The sequence below is a fragment of the Microcebus murinus genome, chromosome 18, assembly GCF_040939455.1.
Source record: "Microcebus murinus isolate Inina chromosome 18, M.murinus_Inina_mat1.0, whole genome shotgun sequence".
Classification (NCBI taxonomy): domain Eukaryota; kingdom Metazoa; phylum Chordata; class Mammalia; order Primates; family Cheirogaleidae; genus Microcebus; species Microcebus murinus.
The window spans coordinates 48,500,782-48,518,661 of record NC_134121.1 but is presented as its reverse complement, the minus strand read 5'-3'; the positions used below and the strand labels follow the sequence as shown (position 1 = coordinate 48,518,661).

Genomic DNA, 17,880 nt, shown 5'->3' with positions numbered 1-17,880 from the left:
CCTCAAACTATGGCCCATGGGCCACATGTGGGCTGCCTAGCACATTTATCGGCCCTCTGGGTGTTTTTGCTGCTGCTGCCTGTCCTGCTTAGCAGCCGACTCATCCTGGACCCATAGTGCACACTCTCCAACAGTCTGAGGGACAGTGAACTGGCCCCCTGTTTAAAATGTTTGAGAACCCCTGCTTTAGAAAGTACCAGAAGAAAAACTGAGATTACAGTTTGAAGAGAGATTAGGGGAAGTAGCTCCAAGAAAGGTTATTGTTGGTTACAGTTAAATAGTTTGAAAACCACAGCAATAGGAATATTAAAGCCTTTACTAAAACAATTACAGAATAATTGAAAGCTCTCAGTTAATTTTTTAAGACACTGTGATAACAGGCAACTAACTGCTACAACATGACTATCCTCAGGAGATGACAGGTCATATATGGAGTACACATATATATGTGTATATTATGTTCCTTACCTAAATGATTATATGCATACATTACCTTACCTTATGATATAATGTTCCTTACCTAAATGATATAATGCATATATTTCCTGGAAAGCCTATCAAATTGATTAAATCAGGAGATGGCTAATGAAGTTGTCTTTCTAAAGGTCTAGGAAAGAATAGGCCATACATTTTAGGAAATGGATCAACTTTGTAGCAAAATAATTTCAGAAAGCAGAGAATACCCTGAAATAACAGTAGTTTCATACACATGGTGTTAAGGAAAGTTTGTTAGAGACGGAAAAAAAAAAGGGCTCCATTTCCCTAATTACCTTAAAAATGTGTGCTTTGAGGATGTGATGTCCCAGTTCAATAGTCTGCTGTCGGTTTAGTTTTCCCTCTTGGCGGGAAAACCAGAAGGCAAGTAATGTATGACCACTCCTGCAAAGAAAGAGAGACTCATTTTAGAAATTTTAATGTCCTAATTCTGCTTTGGGTGGGGGAGTGTTGAGATCCAGCCAACTTCAAACAAAACTCTCATTCAATCAGTTTCTTGGGGAAGGAGACCTGCTACTGGACAAATAATGGGTATTAACAGTTTCCTAAAGCTGGGAGCCATGGTGTGTGCCTGTAATCCCAGCACTTTGGGAGACCAAGACAAAAGGATTGCTTGAGGCCAGGAGTTTGAGACCAGTTTGAGCAACACAGTGAGACCCCGTTTCTACAAAAAAATAAAAAGAATTAGCCATGCATAATGGTGCATGCCTGTAGTCCCAGCTACTTGGGAGGCTGAGGTGGGATGATCGCTTCAGCACAGGAGATAGAAGCTGCAGTGAGCTATGATCACATCAGTGCACTCCGGCCTGCGTGACAGAGTGAGACCCCACCTCTTAAAAAAATGTTCTTAGGCAGCTCTTTACCCAAATCACATGTATGAATATCACAAAATGTCATTTCAAGTTAGTTTATACCCATCCCACACACAGATGACATTAAAAGATTTTCATTTTCTGTCTCTGCCAGCAACTCTTATTTCACCCATGCTTAAATGTCAATGCTCCTCAGGATCTCATTTTTGGTCCTAGTTTGTCCTCTCTCCGGATTAGCTCATCTATCTTCAAAGCCTTTACCACCACCTATATCTTATATCTTTTTCTCTATCTAGACTTCTCTTTTCAGCTTTAGACCAGTATATATCCAACTGTCTATTGGATTTCCCCATTTGGAGGTCTCATAGTACCTCAAACTCACTCAACATGTCCCAAACTGGATTAACAACCTCTTCCCAAGCCTATACCAAACCTCTACCCTTTCTCTCCAGCTGCAGAGAGTGAAGTACTTTATTTTTGGTGCCAGTAGTATAGACTGTGAATACCTCTAGTACTGTATTTATACTGTCACATGCTCGCTCCTCCATGACACTGAGTTTCCTGATGGCATCCATTCCCCTATATCTCTGTACTAACAGATCCCCAACCTGTTCATGAAAGAGAAAGCTCTTTTTTCTGCCTCTGGATATTGTCCTATCCGACCACGATGGCCATAACTACCTTGGCCCTTTCATAAATCATGTGGCCTAAAGGACAAAGCCAACAGGAGGGCTAGGCTAAAAGAATTGCAGAAAAACAGAGCTTAAACCCTATTAGTGGCCCTAATTTTGCCACTTTTTGTTGTTATATAAAGTAATACATTTCTTTATTGTTTAATCCATTTGAGTTGGAATTTTGTTTCTTTCAGCTCAAAGCATCCTAATGATGTACATCTTGAAGTGTATATGTATATATGTCTGTGTGATATATACAGATATACAGGGTTGTATTTCTATTTATATTTATGAAAAGAAACCAGAATTACTTATATTCTCCATAGTGTCAAACACAGCCGCTTGAATATAAAAATGCTCAGTAAAAATTTTTTAGAAGAAAAAATTTGACATTAAAGAAAGAATTAGGATACTTAGAACTGTCTCTACTGCTTACCAGGTTATAGTCAGCAGACTTCTTAATACCACTGGTAACACAACTCTTCTACTCTTTTCACTTGGTGTGCCATAATAAATGGAAACGTAACCAATATCTCAGTTTCAAGTCTAATGAATTAATCAAACAGAAGAAAAAGCAGCAAGTGAATCTTTGCTAGTGATGCCTTCCTCAAAGGAGGTCCAAATGTCTATTGGATGATTTTCTCTCATACAGCCAAGTTTAATCTGAAGATATCTCGCAGTGAAGTTTGAAAAATAAACACAGTCTTTATTTCTTCTTTGATTTTTTTTAAAGCTTCAGTAAAGAGCCTGGAGAATAGGAGCTGGGATAGCTCCCATTTTACATAGGAATCATCTCACAGAGATTTCATTCCAATAAAATTTTAAAAAGAAATTCTAACCTTTGGCTTCACACAATTTCTAAATTGTAGTGGATACCAGGTCACCTTGTTTGACTCAATAAACTTACCCATAATAGAAAAAAAGTTATTTAATTGAGAGGATGTCTCAGACAAGTGTAGCCTACATGGAAGCATCAGTATCATCTGAAGTTCTGAGCCCAGGGATGTTTAGTACAACTGTGGAAATCTGGAAATTGCCACTGAACTTTTATTTATCCCATGAAAACTCAGTCTGGTTGAGAGGCTATTATAATAGAGTATAGGGAAGTTAGACAATAATGAGAAGCATTTATTAAGTGCCTTATTCTCAAGGTCTCAAAATTCTACCAGCTATTAACAGTGAAATTATTGTAGCCTCCCTGATGTAAGAATTACTACTTTAAATGACTCATCCATGGCTGTACAATAGTGACTAGAACTCCTAAATATAGCCCTTTGATCCAGGCCTACCTGTGCTTTAGGCCATTAATGAGAGTCCATGCCTATTAGGATTAAGGTAAAAAGCCTGTGCCTGACAAGGAAATGAATTTTCAGTTACATACAGAATTGACTTTGCTCTAGTGTTTTCATTTTACTACCATAATTAAGAAACCCTGGAAGGTGTTTACATTTTTCTAGTCTTCATTTCAGCTAGCTAGAGATGACAGTGCTTGCTTTTGTTGTTGATCAGGTACTGGGCAGAAAAGACAAGCAATAAAGGTCAAGGATAAGATGAAGGTGACAACTGTAGTTCATTTCTTTTTTAATGCAATCATGCTACATTATTCATAAAAGAATGGTTCTGATCAATCCATTGGATTCAAAACTTGTGGTGTGTAGGACACAAAGAGAAGCAGCAATTTACATTATTTACTGACTCTCCTGGTGATATCTTAAGCACTGAGATTTAGTTTGGCTTCTCTGCCTGTTGGATCTCTCTACCTCCATCACTATCAATGAAACTCACTTTTTGAAGTTTGTGCTTTCCTAAAAACTAAACCTCTTTAAGACTTCTTTATTTTTAAAATATTACCAGTCCCTCAGGCATAAAACCTAGCAGTTTTTTCCCTCTCTATCCTTTTGCAACAGTCTCCTTCTCTCCATTCTGTTCTCCACTGCCCGTTCCCTACCCCACCTGAATGATCTACATTGCAGAAACCTGATCAAAATTCTTCAGGCTTTATATTTCTTCTTATACATAATTTAAACTCCTTAGCATGGTATTCAAAGGCATTCTAGACTTTTTCTCTTGTCTATTTGTCTTTACCTCCTCACCTTGTACTTTCCATTCCAGATAGAGAAAATTATTTGTAGGGTTTCAAACATGTTTTCCTTCTTTCTAGAATTCTCTTTCCTGTTTAGTTTATCAGGAAAATTATTTCTCATTCTTCAAATCTTAGTTCACACCATCTCCACTGTGAGGCCTTTCCTGGTGCCCCTCATAGACTCAGGGGCTCTTTTCTTAGGTTACTGTGGTACCTGGTACACATCTCCATTATGGCACCCACTGCAGGACACTGTTTTCATGTCGGTCTTGCCACTAGACTCTATTGAGGACAAAAGCCAGGCCTTTTCACATATGTATGTCTAGGTAATAGGAATACATATGTGCAGAATGAATGAATAAGTAATAATATCTTACAATTGTATACTATTTTATGGCTTTCAAAATATTTTAACAATTTTTAGATTCTCACAAAAACACTATACTGTAGGCATACCAATAAATATTACTCCTAATATTATGGTGGACAATTGACTGAGACTCAGCAAGATCGAGACACAGATTCCAGGTCACATGACTTAGAAGGAGTTCAGATCAGAAGCCAAGTTCTTTTGAAACCTAGTTCCATTACCTGTATTGATAAGATCAGCTGCTTGGTTTTTGTTTCTGAGCAAATCTATGTGAAAAAAAAAATCTACCAATACAGAGAATAATATATTCAATAGTATAGTATAAACTCTGAATTCTTACATAATTAAATCAGCAACCAGTAATTATGACATATTTTGATGGCACTTTGGGAGACAGTAGGTAAGAAATAAGGTAGAGCTAGCCCTAGTATAAGCATGACATAATTTTAGGCATGACTGAGCACACTATGCTTTCCCTCTATAATTAAAGATAATGGTAATAAAAATCAACTTTAATATGGGTTCACATGTTCAGATGTGATTAAAAAGACCATGGTAGGGGGATTGTTAAGGACAGGATAATTATTTCTACATAGCTTATATAATAAGATCACCTTATGATTCAGTTACCCTGTAAATTTCCCTGTCTGCATTCACAGTGTTGCCTCTTCATCTCTGTAAGTCAAATGGACCTAAGTTCAAATCATAGTTCTGCCACTTACAAGCTTTATAACCTAGGACAAGCTATTTAACCTCTCTGTAAGATAAGGATAATAATACCTATCTCTCAGGATTCTAGTAAAAATTAAGTGAGACATATTAAGTGAAGTATATTTTGTATTTTTTTTGTACCCTCCATGGTAATTAGCACAATTTCATACTAAACGAGTGGCAGTAACTCTAAATGACTTTAAATATAGAGGGAGATGACTGTGTGCTCAAATAGAACTTTAATCTTTAATGTGTGTAGCAGGGTGAATTGTGTGTGATACCCTATCCTGAACCTTGAGCCTTACTTCTCCATACCCTACCCCTTTGCAGCCAAAAGAGAAATCCCCAGATCAGGGGAAAATTACTAGGTATGGATGCCATTCAGTATTAGTTCATGCAGGAAAACTTGGAAGTATGACTTCAGGTGAGGGGGCTGGGGAAGGATAAGGACAGAGTTATCTGTCCCTAAGAAATTAGATAAGCTAACAGGAAGAATAAAAATTTCTCATGTAGACCAGAGGTCTTATATTCAAGGTATATTTGATTTTAGATATTTTAGGAGAGAACCAATCACAGGTCAGAGTTGAGGATCCTTCCCTCTCCCCTGTCCTGGATATATTAATATATGCTTTGACAAAAGTCAGAGAAAGTGGTATCTGGAATAGTAGAGAGCAGATCCTACTTCTACTCTCATTTGCAGCGATCAACCAATGGCCCTTTTATATGAATTACCGGAGACAAATGATACTCACCCTTAGACAACTATGGGTTACAAGGCAGTGAGGGGCTACTGTCACTTGATGATCCTGTTTCCTGTACCTCAAGAGGTCAGATCTATGGAGTCTTTTAGAGAAATCCTTTTCTAAAGCAAGAATCACTCCTCCCACCTGCCATTTAACAGTTGGCGAGTTGGATGACAGTTTTACACAAAATATATAATGATATTATGTTTGTTTGTTTTTAATAGATTTTCACTTGGCACCACAGGGAGATAACCAGTCTTAAAGCTTCTATTTGTAGCACTGAAACATGCTAACAACTAAACTTGAATATTTCTAGCATGGATGTTTTCTCATCATTCTAGTCATAGTCACTAATGTGTAGTCACATAGATTTCATTAACACTTGTGAAGACAAACTTGATATACAACACTTTAGTGTTTAAGAAGAACAACACTTAGGTGCTTTGATATTCTGTGTGATACTCAGATGTGACAAAGTGGTACAGTTACAGCCAGTTGGAAGGCAAGGAATTCCTTATAATCTAAAGCTTACCTTTTCTATCCTATAATTTGGGCAGAAATGTGTACTGCTGTGGAATGTCTTTATATTATAAATGTCTTCCTCCATCTGCCACCTGATGACAGCAAACAGACACCCTTGGAAGCAGTGTGTTTAAAGAAGGCAGAGCCTCCATATTATCCTGCGTTCCTAATAGACTGTACTGAGCAGACTTCTTCCAAACCACATGGTGCCTTTGGTGCCATGTGAGTGAAAAGCACATTTCTACTGTGATAAACCACTGAAGTTTTAGGGTTTGTTTCAGTAGTTAGCGTTACCTTAAGTAAAAGAAACAAACAAACAAAATCAATTTTTGAGGGGCTGATAACAGAGGGATTAATAGAAGGATGAAGAAAGAGTAGGAAGGATGATCAAGGAAGTAATTATCTAATGTCAGTGAAAAAAAAACTAAAACATTATTCTCATAAGTTAGATATTTGGAAACAAGCTGAAATTATTATACCTTATCACACAATAGTTGAGTATGCTCCCTAAGAGGAGGAGGAGGAGTCCCTGTACATTGTGACAGTAATAAGTCATTTTCTATCCCCACTAGCCATCCAGTATAAAAGACTCTCCGTTCCTAACAACTGGCACTTATTCCTAGCCAATATGAAATAATTTTTTAAAACTCACAAGACAGTTAATTGAAAGGATTCAAACTGTGGTATCATCGATAGATTCCCTACCAGAGCCCACCATGAACTAAAGGTGAAAGAAGGAAGCTGCTTTGAATGGATGTTTCTCTTTATGCTACTAGGGGTCTTTACATTTGCACTCACAGGATGATCTGATACAGTGGTATTTCAAATAAGATTAGTTCCTCTGAGAAATTCAGATAATACCATCAGGTAATCATTGTTTAGGACATGGAGAAGTTAGTGCTTTTGTCAAGGACCCCTGCATTTTACCTCACTTTCTGCCAGTTTTAAAAGGACAAAGGCATCTGTTAGCCAGGCTCTTAGTATTTTCTATAGCTCCTAAGTCCTAGTAGAAATACTAGTATGGGAACTGAAAAGATATGGCTTCCTAAAAGTTCAGAAAGGTTTGTTCTGGTTACCTATACCATTTTATAGCTCTGGGCAGGAAGGGACTTTAAGTTGCCCTTCTGATAGCCAGATTTCTACACCTCTTCATCCTTTGCCTCTCTCTCTTTATCTCTACCTTTTTATTTGCCCATTCCCCAATGTCTACAAACATGGTCAAGTCTTTCTCTTCCTTCAGTGCTAAAATTTTGGGAAGTAAATAGTCTGTGTCAGTGGTTGTCACTTTTTCATTTCCCATTTAGTTTTTAACTTATGGAAATTTGACTTCTGTTACCAATCATTCTCAGAATATTCCAGCAAAATCCACAAATGGCCTCTGAACCTTTACATTTTTTGCAGTACAAGATACTGGCAAGCATCCCCTCCTTGAAACATGCCTTCCCCTTTGACTTCCATGACCTTGCTTTCTCTTGTTTCTCCTTCTAACTCTACCCTTTTAAATTATATTTGGCTCATCATCTTCTTCTAGCATTTAACTATTCTGTTTTCATGCTTCTAAACTTTCTATTTTATATTCTTAACTTGGGTGATCTTCTTTGATCCTATGGCTTCTCCTGTAATGTATTTGCTGAAAACTCACAAATCCATAACCTCTTGCCTTGAGCCTTCTCATGTTTTCTAATGGCACATTCCTACATATATTCTCTGCCTACACTGCTCTCCCATTCCTATGCTGTTTAATGGAATTCAACCCATCCTTCAAGGCTGAATTTGAATGTCACCTCTTCTGCAAAGTATTTCCTTTTTATCTACATTCCTATGGTATTTTGTACTTTAGCACTATTGTTGGTTGCTATATGTCTGACTTCCCTCTAGGGTGTAAAGGCTTTCATGTTAGGGGGTGTCTTATTCACCTAAGTTTCTCTAGTGGTTAACACAGTCATTGGTGTAGAAGAGAAGCTCAATAAATGTTTTAGAAATGAATAAAGCCAAGCAGATGGGTATGAGAAAGAGTAATGCAAAGGCTTCCACATGTACTTTCCAATTCATCATTCTATTCAACCTTGAATTCGCAGGTATTTCTGTTGTCACTGTTAGCCTGCAAAATAAGTGTGAATATGACTCAAATATCAAGAACAGTCTGACAGTCCTGATCTTTTTCACCTTTCATCTTACCAATTCTGCCTATACACTTTGGAGGTTGGTACCTTACAGTCTGCTTGCTGCTATCCACTCTCAGCAAATGATCTCCACATGTCTTTGCAAATATTCTTTCTTCCATCTTTAGCTTATCAGTTAGTAACTGCTTTGGCATATTCTTTTCGTGGCTTTCTTATGGAATCTGAGTCCAAAATATATTTATAGTTACCTTGTCCTATTGTTTCATATTTAATATGGAAATGTAAGAGCCTGATAAAAGTAAACTTTTTATGCCCTTTGTAGAAATGGGTGGAATGGTATTATTTCTTTGTAAATATAGAATGGAGATAGGAATTTGCTGCTTTCTCTCGGTCTGCCTCACTTCTTCTTACTGCCTTTCTGTTTTGTTAATGTTATCATTGGTCCTAGGAAAATGGACATCTCTTCTCTGCCCTGACAATGAAGTCTTTAGGCAGTTGACAGGGCTTCATAAGGCAGAAGAGCTATGACTCCATTGAATTGTTGCAGTTGTTTGAAATACCAACAGGAAGCACACAAAGATTAATCACTTCTCTCTCCCTCCTCCATGCCCTTCAACTCTGTTTATACCCCCCAGCTCAGTACTCTGCCTTGAATCACAGCTAGTTATAAATAAGTTTGTTAAAACCACTAACCTGTAAGTCCTGGCAGACAGATCTATCTTATTTATATTTGTATCCCAAGCAGTGCTCAACACAGAGTCTTAAATATATTGCTTAATAAATGTTCATTGAATGCTTGCTGAAATACATGTCTTTACTTACTCCTGCGGCATGGTAGAAGGTAACAAAATGAATGAAAGACACTATCTGTTAAGTTGTGAGAAGAGTTTCTCAACTATTTTAAGTTGCAAGTTTAAAATCAGTACCATTTATAATTCCTTTGTTTTCTCATTAATTTCTTACTAACAAAAATATTTACTGTGTGCTAACTATGTGCCAGGCACTCTACTAATCATTAGGAAAACAAAGGTGAGCAAGATAGGAAAGTACTTGTCCTCACTGAGCTCTCTGTATTCTAGAGGGGAAAGTGGACAATAAGCATTTACACAAAATAAATTAATAATAAATTGCAATAAGTGTTAATAAGGAAATAAAGAGGTTGTTATGATTAAGATAAAAGCCAGGAGGGACTTACTTAGATAAGGTGACAAGCCCAAGTCTCTCTGAGGAGGTGGCCTTTAAGCTGAGATCTTGCTGTGGGATGAGCCAGGCAAAGTGAGCTTCAGATGGATTAATCTCCCTTAATCTCCAAGGGATTAAGTGGAAAGGCCCAGAGGTGGGAAAGTGCAAGTTCTAGGAGCTGGCAGGAAATTGTGACTAAGAGGGAGAGTGAATAAGCTTAATTCAGATAGGCAGGCAGAAGCTACCTCCATAAATATAGGGCTTTGAACAATCTGGCTTTGATTTTATTCTAACCATAACAAGCCAAAGCAGGATTTTCAGGAGGAGGTAACATGGTCTGATTTGTGTTTTTAAAAAATCACTCTGGCTGCTGATGGTGAATGGATTGGAGGAGGGCAAGAGGGAGACCAATTAGGGGGCTAAAGTAACCCACATGAGGGCCCAGGATGTGGTCAGTAGAGATGGAAATAAATGGTTACTTACAAGTAAAATTTGGGTGGTAGAACCAACTGGATATGCTGATGGCCACAGTAAATACATATCTCACAGCTGGGGGTTCTTATCATTGACAGGATAGAAGGCTATTAGTGTTGATATTACTAAATGTAGAGATCTTCTTTTGAAAGTCTCTAGAGATGTCTCTAGAGTGAATTGCTCTACTTACAAAAAAGAAAATGTGCTGTCATGTCCCACTAAGCCGCGATAACTCCTGATTGCTGTGCTGTTAATTTTGGTTGGAGAACCTAGGAAAACCTGTGGGATTCTTATTTTTTGATTCAGCCAGTGTTGCTTCAGAGACTCATTAAGAGGACAAATTAGCCTCTACTTTCTATGCTACTTTTAGTACCAAAAACTGCCCTTAGTCACCTGCCCCACTTCCTCCTCATTTTAGATTTTTAGATGAAGTTATTTTAACCAGTATCTGCTATACTGAACATACTAATCCTAAAAAATGCTATATGTGTATATTTAAACATAAAAGGCAGTATTACCTTCTTGTAGCAGAATCAAACAATATGGAAGAATACAAGCCTCCTCTATTTTTTCCTTAGTTGGCTATTCTGTGAATGTTTTATGAATAAAGGCCTTTAAGCATTTATGCCTGACAAGTTATAAAATGATGCTCTCTCCATATTATCATTAATAAAGCTATTCCTCTGTATGTATATTGACTTAGCAAACTTCTTATACGTCTTTTGTTGTTGTAGTTTTTTTTCGAGACAGATTTTGACTCTGTCGTTCAGGCTAGAGTGCTGTGGCATCATCACAGCTCACTGCAACCTCAAATTCATGGGCTCAAGTGATCCTCCAGCCTGAGCCTCCCAAGTAGCTGGGACTACAGGTGTACACCGCCATGCTTGGCTAAGTTTCTTTGTATTTTCTGCAGAGATAGGGTTTTGCATGTTGCTCAGCCTGGTCTCAAGGAATCCCCCCTGCTTTGGCCTCTCCAAATGCTAGGATTACAGGCGTGAGCCACTGTGCCCAACATTCTCGTGCATTTTTATGACAGTAAGAACAAGTAGTTCTCAGTTTTAACTGGGTTTAGGAAGAATTCTGATTATCAGCTTTTTCTAAACTTGATTCTGGATTTGGAAAAGAAAAACAATATTGGGCCGGGCGCGGTGGCTCACGCCTGTAATCCTAGCACTCTGGGAGGCCGAGGCGGGCGGATTGCTCAAGGTCAGGAGTTCAAAACCAGCCTGAGCGAGACCCCGTCTCTACCATAAAAATAGAAAGAAATTAATTGGCCAACTAATATATATATATATATATATATATATATATATATATATATAATCAGCTGGGCATGGTGGCTTGTGCCTGTAGTCCCAGCTACTCGGGAGGCTGAGGCAGGAGGATCGCTTGAGCCCAGGAGTTTGAGGTTGCTGTGAGCTAGGCTGACGCCACAGCACTCACTCTAGCCTAGGCAAGAAAGCGAGACTCTGTCTCAAAAAACAAACAAACAAACAAACAAAAAAAAACAATATTGGTGCAGCCCATCTTATGATGGTCTGACAGTTTTAAAGATGAGACCAGTTTGTCTATTCGACTAATAGGTATAGATCTCATGATTTATGTTGAGAGAAAACAAATTTATAAAGTTGAAGGACATTCATGCATTGGTAAACTGGACATATTCCAAAATATACATTAGATTTCATTACAGGAAATTTCATTCCTCTTTTGCATCATATCACAAAACTATGACCATGGATCATCAGAGTAATGCTTCAGATTTGAGCCTCAAATTTATTCCTGATGCCAATAAAGGGTTAGAAACTGGTTTAGACAATAAGGAAAAAAACATTCATTGGCAAGTTAGATAAATCCCCAATAATATGACAGTCAATGAAATCTCTCCCTGGAAATCACATATCTAAACTATGACATCAGAGGACTGATGACCCCTTAGTGGTAGATAGCCAAGAATTACAAGTGAAGCAGATCTAGACCCTGAAAAGAGATTAAAGAGATAATATTTCCAGGGAGGTAAGGTCAGCTACTAATAGTCAAGTGTTAGTAAAAATGTTTGGTACACCTCCATTCTCTTTGCTCTTCCAAACCTCCTAAGGGCTGATTTAGTTCCAAGGGCCTCTTTCTCTTCCTATGCATCATCACTTTGCTGAATTCTCTCCTAATGTTTTTAGAAAGCAGAATCCAACCTCCAACTTAAGAGTTTGTTGTGGGAGACTGCAATGCCCATCAGGAACACTGATTTTGAGTTTTTGCTTCAGTGAGGGTAAGGTTAAATGTCGCCCTTCCTTGAGGCTCATGTTTGGATTAAAAAACCAAAATGACCACAAACTGTAACTCATCATTCTTGGGTCATTTCAGACCCACGTACTCTACATGAAGTCAGGTTGTATGGGTCCCTGGAATAGCTAATTTTCATTTTGGAGAGGATGCTCTCCATTTTTCCTTAGACAAACTGCTTCTTTCCTGACACCTTGCTTTGTTGCATGAATTTTGGAGCATCAGGTTTTCAATGTATAATTCACTAACATGGTCAAATAAATCTCAAAAAAATCTCAACAAACCATTTATTATAAACAATCAATTCTGATCATAAAGACTCAAGTCAAGTACTCAACTATCCCTATAAATATTAGGTAGGATTTGTATAGCCTTTTCCCCTTTCCACTCACCATATGATTTGCTACTCTTAGTTTGAGAAAATCAGGTCAAACAAAATTAGGCTTCCATATTAGGAAGCCACATTATTAGGCTGTATAAACTCAATACTCATTAAATAAAGTTCACAACAAACTTCCTGTGTTTTATTCAAACATTTAAAAATAAGGCAGCTAAATCTTCTAATCTCCATGTCAAAATCTTACACATATACACTTATAAATCAAAATGTTAATCTGAGAGCTATTCCTATGGTAGGGTAAACTAGATACCATGCAAATTGAGATAATGAGGAAAGGAAGCAGAAAAGAGTTGAGATTTATTCAGAGCTAGCTTAAACCTATGTAGAAATACTAAGCAGTAATTGGACAGTACCACAGGGCTGGTGATCCCCAATTATCCAGCCTACCAGCCTTAAATTTCAACTATCAAAGTTATTAATAGGTTGAATAATAACAAGGGCTGGTGACTACTTCTCTCAAATGCTTTACTGAAAATGTACAAGTTGCCTCAAATGGGGTTTCTATCTCCCTACTATTAGCATGATAGCAGGGATTAGTTTATTGGATTAGTGAGTTAATCTGATATCTCAGTGCCCAAAGGAATAAAACATAGGAGAGATTAACTTGAAGGTATGAAGGATGACAGTGGAAAATAGAAAGTAGAATAGGTTGGTGTAGTCTAAGGTCTGTGAGTGCTTCAAGGGGCATACTTTTATCTTGAATGCAAATCCAAAATCTCAGATGTTTTGGTATCATAAAAGATTCTTCAGTGATACTTTGCTTACAGTTTGATGAACATACACATACATACACACACACACCCCCCATCCTGTTACCAACGCAAGAAAAGACATTATAACTCATTTCTTCCTATGATAAATACATGCCTATGCAATGTTAGGTCACTGTCTCTGATATGGCAATTCTCTGCCCAGATTCTGAGACAACAGGCAGTCTGATATTTAAAACAAAACTCAACCTCAGCTGTAGCACTGACCTCTGGCTCTGCTATTTCCCTTTTCTAGCACCATCCTCAGATTACTGACTCTTTTCAGCTCAGGCAGAAGCTACCTCCTTGGGTGGCCTGTTTTTGAAGAAGATCTACTTTTTGGCAGGAGTAGAATATTATCATCTTTGTGTAATTCCCTAATAAGGTCAATAAGTTCAGGGTGAACAACTGAGTGTTGAAAGCCCAGGAAAATGAACTTGAAGAGATAAGAATGTTGTGTTGCTTCTGGGAGCTCTCCTTATACCACAGAGATTTACATGTCAGGTGCTGGTTTACCTGGTGTGATTTCAGAGGCATTGAGTTGGTCTCCCCTGGTCTACTGAAATATATCAGAGCTCTAGAGAGAAGTTGGAGAGAAAGTGGAGAACAGAAGGGGAAACAGTGTGCAAGAAGTAGAGGCTGAAGGCCACAAGGACAAACCCCGCCTGGTAAGAGTCTTGCTAATCAGACTTGCCTGAAATGGAAAGCAATTGCTTCCAGTTTCTTTGAAAGGCCAGCTTGGACTTTGCTGATAGCATTAAATTCTTAGTGAATTTCCATCTCATTGACCCAGGGAGACTCAAGCTCTAGGACCAATACTCCAATCCTTTAGTAACATGGCTGGTGCCAGCCAGTGCTAGGGAGAAGGCTGAATTCCAACTGAAATGAAAGCTAAGGAGGCTTTTTTAATAACCTCTCATGCTGTTTATAATTTTGTTCTCTGTCATTAAGTGAAATAATGATGATTTCTTAGCAGCTGTGTTATTCAATCACCAGGGAACAGACTCTATAGCGTTTGAAGTTAGAAGTGTTTGCTCTTCTTGTCCCAGTGAGTCAGCCTGCTGTTGCAAGGCTTCTAGTTAATAAACAATGTCAAGAAAGTAAGCCTGTACAGCCATGATATAGCTGCATAAAAGCCATATTTTCTACTTTGAGGGCCACTGAGAATTTCATCTGTTGTAGGGATACCATTAATTCAGTGGTAGTCTGGCCTTAGTTTTCAATCCTCTGAGATGTCCCAGGATCTGAGGTCCAGACCAGCTAGCAAAGTTTCTCTGGTTACTGATCTTAAAGTGCTTATTAGGCAATTCTAGATTACTCTCTTTTTCTTAAATGTATAGTTGCCAACTCTCTATATAAGCATCAGTAGCAATACTAGTAGGATTTATAGTAAAATCCTTTTGGGGATGCCATACAATTCACAGAAAAGACTCAGACTATGTTTTTTTGTTTCTCTTTTAAATCTGGTGCGAAATATGCTAATAGCAGATAATTAGACACCTGCTATCCAATTAGCCACAGGATTTAGTTAAGGTATACCTAAAGAGTCTATTAATGCAAAGGGAGGGGAGAAAAAAGAAAATGCCCTGAACACATTCTTTGTACTATGTACTATATGACCTTACTTAATTCTCACCAACTCTAGGAAGAAGGCATTATTATTGCTCATATATAGACAAGAAAACTAAGTTTCAGAAACATATAATTTTTTTCAAAGGTCACAGTTCCCAGAAGAGGAAGGATTTATATGCAGGTAGTTGGACTAAAAAGTTTATGTCGCTTCCACTTTGCTGTTTAAACAAACATCATGTTTGTTTAAAAAGTTTCCCTCTCAGGGAAAATACCACAAAATCTACTGCTTGGTTTATTATCTTCATCATAATCTGGAACGACGTTTCTGATGAATCAGCATGAAGTAGGCTGAGCAGCATGCCCACAGGCACAGTGGTCTCCAATAATGCTTGGAGAGGGATGTGATCATAAGGGTAATAAAACTCCAGCATGATCAGAGAGTTTTGGTCTGATGAGTCATGGTGTGAAGCATAGTCAAATCTGGCCTATCTTCTTTTTGAGCCAAAATAAGTGCTGCATCTGCCACCTATGTCACTGGTGTGTTCTTTGTTTCCAGGAAATCAGTAATATACCTGGCGTTTGAAAACATCCACTTTATTAAAGGCATAATTCTTTTTCAGCACTGGCTGGACTTTACTGGGGTTAGCCATTGGTGACTTTAATGATGATAAGGCTTTTAAATGATTCTGCTCTAAGTCAAAGAGATGAACAATATATCAATTCTTTTTTCATATCTGAAGAATACTGAGGCAGTCTGTTAAATGGCTAAATTAATTATAGACTTTGACTCCTATTGGAGTCAGTGAAAATGATTTAGGAAAACATAGGAATGGAGGGTAGCATTCTAAATAACTATGCAGATAACTGAGTCTTAAAGAAATAACATTGTGAGAAAATGAATTAGTTAACCTTATTATAGCCTTGCCTTAAGAAAAAACAAAGATGTCTCCTCTATGTGAAATGTTCAATGAAAAACACTTCTCACTAATTTCAATACCCATGCTCCATGCAATAAATAGAAAATAGGTTCAGAATTGCTTATTATAGATCTTTGTCTTACCTGGGATCACACAGAAATTTGGTTTTCTCTCCTTCTTCTCTCCAGATAAGCCATTCTCGGAAAGAAGGATGTACAAACATACGAGTCATGTCTCTGCGTTTGATTAGGAACATGGATAGGTTTTCCATTCTCTGCTGAAAATCCTCCCATTCTAGTGTACCTTCAATGCTACCAGCATTGATGGCCTGGAAGATATGCTCATCAGTCAGTGGGTGGAGAGAGGCCACTGCCACATTCAGGAGAGGCATTACCCGGTCAAAGGAAGACTGGGTTGGGAACTTCATATTGCACTGGAGTAAATAAACCTCTGAGAGCGAAACAGGAACTACTTTGTAGCTAGAGCTCTTTAACACTAGATAGCCTTTTTCTATGAGGTCAAATGTGAGTTTCAGGTATAGATAGGACCCTTGACTGAGGGTCTTGAGATGAGAACTGAGTTTGCCAAATGTAGTATTGTCCATTTTGCCATTTAGTGAAATGTTATTCTGGATCTCTGAGCTGCTGTGTATCCGATGCAGGATGTAAGCCTGCAGGTCCTGGTCTATGGCTTCATTCTCTTCTAGTCGATCCAAAAAAATCCTATGGAAAGGCAGCAGCTTGGTAATTTCCTAAAACAGATGGAGAGAGAGAGAGAGACAGACAGACCTTCAGTTTTCCCTAACTCTTGTGATAAACTATGATGTCCACCAATTTATTCTGAACTTCTGAATGGCCAAAGAGGAAAACATTATCAAATATTAGTATCCATAAATTAAAACACATCAGTTGCATAGGAGGGACACAACTTTTCCCAATATTTAAACTAAGGTAATTTTTTATGGGGCTTTGTAAAAGGTACTTTAGGAGTGATTTCATGGTCAATATTCTTCTAAACCACACTTCTAAAATAAAAAGAAAATGGAGTGTTATGTAACTCTTGTAATTTTTTTCAATGTAAACCAAGGCATGATGCCAAAGTACAATTTTGTAAAAAAATGCATAAGGATTTAAAGAATGCCATAGAAAAACATGGCTTACTATGCCTCCGAATAAAATGACTACATTTTAAATGTAGTTCTTCTGGAGATGTCTTCGCTGAAAGGGACGCTTCTAATAGTAGGAAGCTTGGTACCTTGATGATCTGCTTGGAAATTATATTGGGGGAGGGTGATAGGGCTTTGTGATGACTCACATACTAGATTCCATCTTTTCTTATTTACTTACGGACTTTCCTCCTGCAAGTACCCGTTCTCTTTTTGGCATCAATTTCCTCTCAGATCACACAGACATAAGCCCCATATTCCTCCCTTCAGCTACTACTCTACACCTCTGTTCTCATTTTTAGCAAAACTTCACAGATGAATTTTCTCCACTTGCTATTTCTCACTCCTTTCTTCTCCTTCTCTCCTCCATTTGTTCCAATCAGGCTTCACCCACAACACTTCACTGAAATGGTTCTTGTGAAGGTTATCAGTAATCTTCACCTTGCCAAATCCAATAATCATGTTTTAGTTCTGATCTTCCTGAACCTCCTAGCAGTGTTTGACACAGTGGATCAAACCTTTCTGTACTTTTTTTTTGAGGGGGGTCACTTTCTGTAGTTTGCTTCTATAGCATGTCTCCCTCATTTCCCTCTTAGTACATTTGCCAC

The 17,880-nt window shown here is 38.0% G+C and overlaps 1 protein-coding gene across 12 annotated transcripts in view; it reads right to left on the bottom strand.

Moving 5' to 3' along the window:
- Positions 1–17,880, bottom strand: part of TANC2 (tetratricopeptide repeat, ankyrin repeat and coiled-coil containing 2) — a 370,065-nt gene that overhangs the window by 51,741 nt on the left and 300,444 nt on the right. For all 12 annotated transcript variants that reach the window (XM_012747318.3, XM_012747321.3, XM_012747322.3 and 9 more), the window contains 2 exons: positions 16,251–16,858; positions 771–879 (listed from right to left, as the gene is read on the bottom strand). In XM_012747318.3, coding sequence (XP_012602772.2) covers positions 771–879; positions 16,251–16,858 — 717 coding nt within the window. The remainder of the gene's footprint in view (positions 1–770; positions 880–16,250; positions 16,859–17,880) is intronic.